The following is a 7500-nucleotide window of genomic DNA, read 5'->3' on the forward strand; positions in this document are numbered from 1 at the left end:
TACAAGGCTTTTTTTAACAGTTTGTGATCGTTCTAACCACTTCGTCTCTTTTGATTTGTACTGCTGACCATATTTCCATATATGCCACATTTCACAATGATCGTTTTGCGCTCAGGTCCAGTTGACTATCATACACACATTGTGTTAAATATTGCATACAAGATGAATTCCATAAATACAACTGTAGTAGAGGCTGCCATCTTTGTTACTTAACACAGAAATGGCTATATACACAGTGACCATGCATACACACATCATGCGAAATATTGCATACAAATATCAATTCCATAAATACAACTGTAGTGGAGGCTGCCATCTTTGTTACTTAACACACAAGTGGCTATATACACAGTGACCATGCATAAACACATCGTGATAAATATTGTGTACAAATATCAGTTCCATAAATACAACTGTAGTGGAGGCTGCCATCTTTGTTACTTAACACAGAAGTGGCTGTATACATGGTGACCATACATACACACATCATGCGAAATATTGCATAAAAATATCAATTCCATAAATACAACTGTAGTGGAGGCTGCAATCTCTGTGACTTAACACAGAAATGGCTATATACACAGTGACCATGCATACATACATCATGTTAAATATTGCATAAAAATATCAATTCCATAAATACAATTGTAGTGGAGGCTGCAATCTCTGTCACTTAACACAGAAATGGCTATATACACAGTGACCATGCATACATACATCATGTTAAATATTGCATAAAAATATCAATTCCATAAATACAATTGTAGTGGAGGCTGCAATCTCTGTGACTTAACACAGAAATGGCTATATACACAGTGACCATGCATACATACATCATGCTAAATATTGCATACAAATATCAATTCCATAAATACAATTGTAGTGGAGGCTGTCATCTTTGTTACTTAACACAGAAATGGCTATATACACAGTGACCATACATACACACATCATGCGAAATATTGCATACAAATATCAATTCCATAAATACAACTGTAGTGGAGGCTGCAATCTCTGTGACTTAACACAGAAATGGCTATATACACAGTGACCATGCATACATACATCATGTTAAATATTGCATAAAAATATCAATTCCATAAATACAATTGTAGTGGAGGCTGCAATCTCTGTCACTTAACACAGAAATGGCTATATACACAGTGACCATGCATACATACATCATGTTAAATATTGCATAAAAATATCAATTCCATAAATACAATTGTAGTGGAGGCTGCAATCTCTGTGACTTAACACAGAAATGGCTATATACACAGTGACCATGCATACATACATCATGCTAAATATTGCATACAAATATCAATTCCATAAATACAATTGTAGTGGAGGCTGTCATCTTTGTTACTTAACACAGAAATGGCTATATACACAGTGACCATACATACACACATCATGCGAAATATTGCATACAAATATCAATTCCATAAATACAATTGTAGTGGAGGCTGTCATCTTTGTTACTTAACACAGAAATGGCTATATACACAGTGACCATGCATACATACATCATGCGAAATATTGCATAAAAATATCAATTCCATAAATACAACTGTAGTGGAGGCTGCCATCTTTGTTACTTAACACAGAAATGGCTATATACACAGTGACCATGCATACATACATCATGCGAAATATTGCATAAAAATATCAATTCCATAAATACAACTGTAGTGGAGGCTGCAATCTCTGTGACTTAACACAGAAATGGCTATATACACAGTGACCATGCATACATACATCATGTTAAATATTGCATAAAAATATCAATTCCATAAATACAATTGTAGTGGAGGCTGCAATCTCTGTGACTTAACACAGAAATGGCTATATACACAGTGACCATACATACACACATCATGCGAAATATTGCATACAAATATCAATTCCATAAATACAATTGTAGTGGAGGCTGCAATCTCTGTGACTTAACACAGAAATGGCTATATACACAGTGACCATACATACACACATCATGCGAAATATTGCATACAAATATCAATTCCATAAATACAACTGTAGTGGAGGCTGCAATCTCTGTCACTTAACACAGAAATGGCTATATACACAGTGACCATACATACACACATCATGCGAAATATTGCATACAAATATCAATTCCATAAATACAATTGTAGTGGAGGCTGTCATCTTTGTTACTTAACACAGAAATGGCTATATACACAGTGACCATACATACACACATCATGCTAAATATTGCATACAAATATCAATTCCATAAATACAACTGCAGTGGAGGCTGCAATCTCTGTCACTTAACACAGAAATGGCTATATACACAGTGACCATACATACACACATCATGCGAAATATTGCATACAAATATCAATTCCATAAATACAATTGTAGTGGAGGCTGTCATCTTTGTTACTTAACACAGAAGTGGCTGTATACACGGTGACCATACATAAACACATCGTGATAAATATTGTGTACAAATATCAGTTCCATAAAGACAACTGTAGTGGAGGCTGCCATCTTTATTACTTAACACAGAAGTGGTTTTATAAGACTATATATATTGCTGTGTATATAGACTCAGCTAATGAAGGCTGGCCATTTACACAGCAGTCACATTTTGCAGTGAAAGCCCATTATAGGTAGTACTAGACCAAATAACTTCCGGCTGGGTCAAAGTTCGAGGTGCACCGAACTTTTGATAAAGAAGTGAACACCACAAGTCCTGTGATTGGTTATAAATGTGAGTGTGTTGGTTGTAAAAAATAATAGTTTTATCTGGGTTAAAAAAAAATGCAATTTTATTTCATCTAGTACCAATGTATCAAGTAGCCTTGTGCTTGGGGTACCTGTAAAAAAAAGTACTCGAATTTTGTGCGGAACTAGGGTAGTCATAGACGCTACCCGTTATCTCAGAAACGGGCAGCTTGACCCCCATTTTATTCTGATTCACTTTAAGTGTGAGGGGTGGTAGTATTTATATCCGTGGCGTTTATGTCGGTTGATACGTTGCAGGTAGGAGTTTTAGCCACATATGTTACTATTGTCGTCTATGGGATTTGATTTGGTAGTATACACCCTGTAAGGCCAACACATATCATCTAAACTGGCTGGCTGGCTGGCTGGCTGGCTGGGATACATCTATTGTAGTCTAGAAAGCAGTATTATTATGTATTGTAGTTAAACAGAATTTGGCATCTACCCATTTGTTACGTTGGTGGGCCCATTGGGCTATTTCTTGCTCTGGCCAGTGCACCACGACTGGTATATCAACGGCTGTGGTATGTGCTGTCCTGTCTATGGGATGGTGCATATAAAAGATCCCTTGCTGCTAATCGAAAAGAGTAGCCTATGAAGTGGCGACAGCGGGTTTCCTCTCTCAATATCTGTGTGGTCCGTAACCATATATCTGACTCCATATAAACGTAAATAAAATGTGTTGAGTGCGTCGTTAAATAAAACATTTCCTATTCCTACCCATTTGTTCTAATAGTCATGTATATTATGTAGCTTGTTTTATAGAAAATAGTACATTCTACAGTATAATGTTGTTTTACAATACCAGCCTCAGTGGTGTCGTAGTTAAACCATCGGACATATAAGGCTGGTAGGTACTGGGTTTGGAGCCTGGTACCGGCTCCCACCCAGAGTGAGTTTTAAACTACTCAATGGGTAGGTGTAAGACTGAGGTGTGTGCCCAGGACAGCATGCTTGAACCTCAATTGGATATAAGCACAAACATAAGTTCAAATGAAATGAATGTTATACAATATATGACATCCTTCCATGTGTTAGACTAATTAACCATAAATGTTGTTTGTTTTATAGAAAATAGTACATTCTACAGTGTAAATAGTACATTCTACAGTGTAATGTGGTCATACGTGCCATCAGTCCATTCATCTTATTAAACATAAATGTGGTTTGTTTAGTAGAAGATAGCACTTTTGATAATGTCGGTTATCCGTTTCCATTTAATTTTCATATTTCTCTGGAGAATTCCAGTATCAGACAAAAAGCTCATTTGTAGAATGGATATATGGGAATTTTTTCCTTTGTAATAGAAATGATGGTGTCGTGTCATAAATTATATTATTGCATTGATTTTCTGGTGGGGGTGGGGGTGGGGGGGTTCTGGTGTAAATGTGAAAATAAAATTGATTCAATTTAAAAAAATCTTTATTGTCTTACGAAATGACATGTTGGCAGTGTTATAGGCAAACGAAGACCCTCTGTCCCATCACACCTTAGTGGGCATCTTACCAGTCGCTTGGTGCGTGGTCGGTTTAGGATCGATCCACACACCACGGCTTTTGTCCAGTTGTGGTGCACTGGTTGGAACGAGAAAACCCCCAATCAGTTGAATGGATCCACCAAGGTGGTTCGATCCTGCGATGCAAGCACCTCAAGCGAGCACTCAACCGACCGAGCTAAATCCCACCCCTGCGGCATCGGGTACAAAAAGCTGTCGGCAGTGCAGATCAGAAGAGGAGAAACATCCAGAACAATGGCAAATCCTGCCCCTAATCTAAAGAATAAAATCTTGATAATGTCTGATTTCAAATTTAAAAACTAGCTCGAAAAGTGAAAAATATGTCGTAGTGTATAAAAAACTACATGTAGCTCTAATAGTGAAAAATATGTCGTAGTGTATAAAAACTAGGGTCTGTAGCTTTAAAGCTCTAATAGTGAAAAATATGTCGTAGTCCATAAAAAACTAGGGTCTGCCCCTTTAAATAGGTAACAAAAGAAGAGATGTACAATATACGTATTGATTTTGCCGAACAACAAAAGGCTTACCCAGGTGTTGATTCACCCCGAGTAACAATGATCCTCTCGCTAATCAATGGATACGTAGACAGCCCCGTACACGACAATTATCAACCGATAAAATCCAATTAAATATGCATGTCTCGACTCAGGCACTGCAGAAAAAAAACTAAAAAAACCCCAGTCTGGCTCCTGTGGTTATATGTAAATGTAGCTGCATTTCTTGTGTGTGAATCGCACAAATGGTCGAGTTAATAACAGCAGCTGTATTGTGTGTGTATTGTAATATCTATTGTGATAGCGTTTTTCCTGCCGCTGCAGCTCAATTGCACAGTTCGTTGGTCGGCCTGCCTAGGCTATTGAACACTTAATAATTTAACTGTCTGCGTTTGTTCTCCAAATTTTCATCATCCACGATTAGCACGAGAACCGCAAAGATGACTGGCCGTCTGTATACATATTTGTAAGTGCTACCTTCTTTAAGTCTCATTTTCTCTTAGTCTGTTTTGTGTCTCTCTCTCTCGTGTGTGTGTTAAATTAATCTGTGGTTATATGTTTTCAAATGATGTCATTAGGTAATGTTGCAGATCGAGTCATGCGTCGTTCTTTGTGATCGAGTCAACTGGTGTACAGTGGCGGCGGCGGTGATGGTGGTGACGTCAGTACAAGACTATAAAGCAATGATATATATGTCCCAGGCATAAAGAGTTTTTCCTTTCGCTGCAGTGTAATTTTATTTGCGATCAAAATAAACCGGGGAGACCCAGTTATTTGTTCAGTTCAAACATCAGGGTTGGTGTTGGTTTTGAGCCTAGAGGGCCTGATATATTCTGGCATGTAATATGCTGCAGAACATATGTCCCTGGAGGAATCAATGCAGTACATTATGACAATAACCTGTATACAGCTGTCTAGCTTTTTATAATACATGCACCTATAGATAGAGACACTACAAATGGGCTGCCTGCTTGTGTATATAATTATATAATTGCTATATAGATGGTGACACATACTACAAATGGTGGTGTACATTATCATGCTGTTAAGATGAAGATAATAGGGCAGTTGGGATGGGGGGAGGGGAGGCGAGGGGCGATCATAGGATCTATCTCCCTGAGTTGACTGTTCCCCCCCCCCCCTCATCTCAACCAATGCCCATGACTAATACGTTAAATGCCATGGTATGTGCTGTCATGTCTATTGGAAATTTTGTTTTTGGTAGAGGTAGCTTGTCTATCTATCTCTTTCTCTCCCTCGCTCTTGTTCTTTCTCTCTCTCTCCTTCCCTCTCCTGTCTTTCTCTCTCTCTCATTCCATCTCCTGTTTTCTCTCCGTCTCCTCTGTCTCTTCTCTGTCTCTCTCTCTCTCTGTCTCTCTGTCTCTGTCTCTCTCTACCAGCCTCGGTGGCGTCGTGGTAGGCCATCGGTCTACAGGCTGGTAGGTACCGACTCCAAACCCTGAGTGAGTGCTCCGCAAGGCTCTGTGGGTAGGTGTAAACCACTTGCACTGACCAGTGATCCATAACTGGTTCAACAAAGGCCATGGTTTGTGCTATCCTGCCTGTAGGAAGCGCAAATAAGAGATCCCTTGCTGCTAATTGGAAGAGTAGCCCATGTAGTGGCGACAGCGGGTTTCCTCCAAAATCTGTGTGGTCCTTAACCATATGTCTGACGCCATATAACCATAAATAAAATGTGTTGAGTGCGTCGTTAAATAAAACATTTCTTTCTTTCTGTCTCTCTCTCTCTCTCTCTCTCTCTCTCTGTCTGTCTGTCTGTCTGTCTGTCTGTCTCTCTCTCTGTCTCTGTCTCTCTCTCTCTCTCTCTCTCTCTCTCTCTCTCTCTCTCTCTCTCTCTCTCTCTCTCTCTCCTCATCGCTATCTCTATCTCTCTCTCTCTCGCTCCTCTCTCTCTCTCTCTCTCCTCTCTCTCTCTCTCTCTCTCTCTCTCTCTCTCTCTCTCTCTCTCTCTCTCTCTCTCTCTCTCTCTCTCTCTCTCTCTCTCTCTCTCTCTCTCTCTCTCTCTCTCTCTCTCTCTCTCTCTCTCTCTCTCTCTCTCTCTCTCTCTCTCTCTCTCTCTCTCTCTCTCACACACTCACTCTCTGCCTCTTTTTCTCTTCCCTCTGTCTCTGTCTGTCTCTTTATCTTCTTTTTTTTAAATTAATCATTGAAATAACCATATGTTAGACACCAAATGGCCGTAGTCTAATTAAAGAATGAATAATGACCTATGAGGAATTACAGATTGTCTGTCCCAAGTGAATAAATGTTTAAAGCCTGAGCCTTTGGCGAGGCTTTTACAAACATTCATTCATGAGGGTCAGATAATTCGTAAGCCAGCCAATCACTGCTTGTAGAAACATATTCTGCACACTGTGTAATTATCCAAAAAATATTACCCCAGATATATATTTTTTTCAAGAAGTTTGTTTTGTTTAACGACACCACTAGAGCACATTGATTTATTAGTCTCTAGAGGAAATGCTTTACATTTTTCCATTAGTAGCAAGGGATCTTTTATATGTATCATCCCACAGACAGGATAACACATACCACAGACTTTCATATACCAGTTGTCGTGCACTGGCAGGAATGAGAAATAGCTCAATGTGCCGACCAATGGAGATCGACTCTATTGACAATGGACATATGGTTAAGGACCACACAGATATTGAGAGGGAAAACCCGCTGTTGCCACTTCATGGGCTACTCTTTTTTCGATTAGCAGCAAGG

General features: G+C 39.1%; 1 protein-coding gene across 2 annotated transcripts in view; it reads left to right on the top strand.

The window, feature by feature from the left end:
- The window catches only part of LOC121390370 (putative N-acetylated-alpha-linked acidic dipeptidase), a 206672-nt gene that overhangs the window by 104935 nt on the left and 94237 nt on the right, over window positions 1–7500 (top strand). Inside the window, exon 1 of one of the 2 annotated variants that reach the window (XM_041522166.1) lies at window positions 5116–5233. The exons of the other annotated variant lie outside the window; for it this stretch is intronic. Within the exon in view, the coding sequence (XP_041378100.1) occupies window positions 5208–5233 (26 nt within the window). The 5' untranslated portion in view covers window positions 5116–5207. Of the gene's footprint in view, window positions 1–5115; window positions 5234–7500 lie in introns of those variants that run through there. 2 annotated transcript variants of the gene reach the window in all.

This window comes from Gigantopelta aegis, chromosome 15 (genome assembly GCF_016097555.1).
Source record: "Gigantopelta aegis isolate Gae_Host chromosome 15, Gae_host_genome, whole genome shotgun sequence".
In the NCBI taxonomy this organism is placed as follows: domain Eukaryota; kingdom Metazoa; phylum Mollusca; class Gastropoda; order Neomphalida; family Peltospiridae; genus Gigantopelta; species Gigantopelta aegis.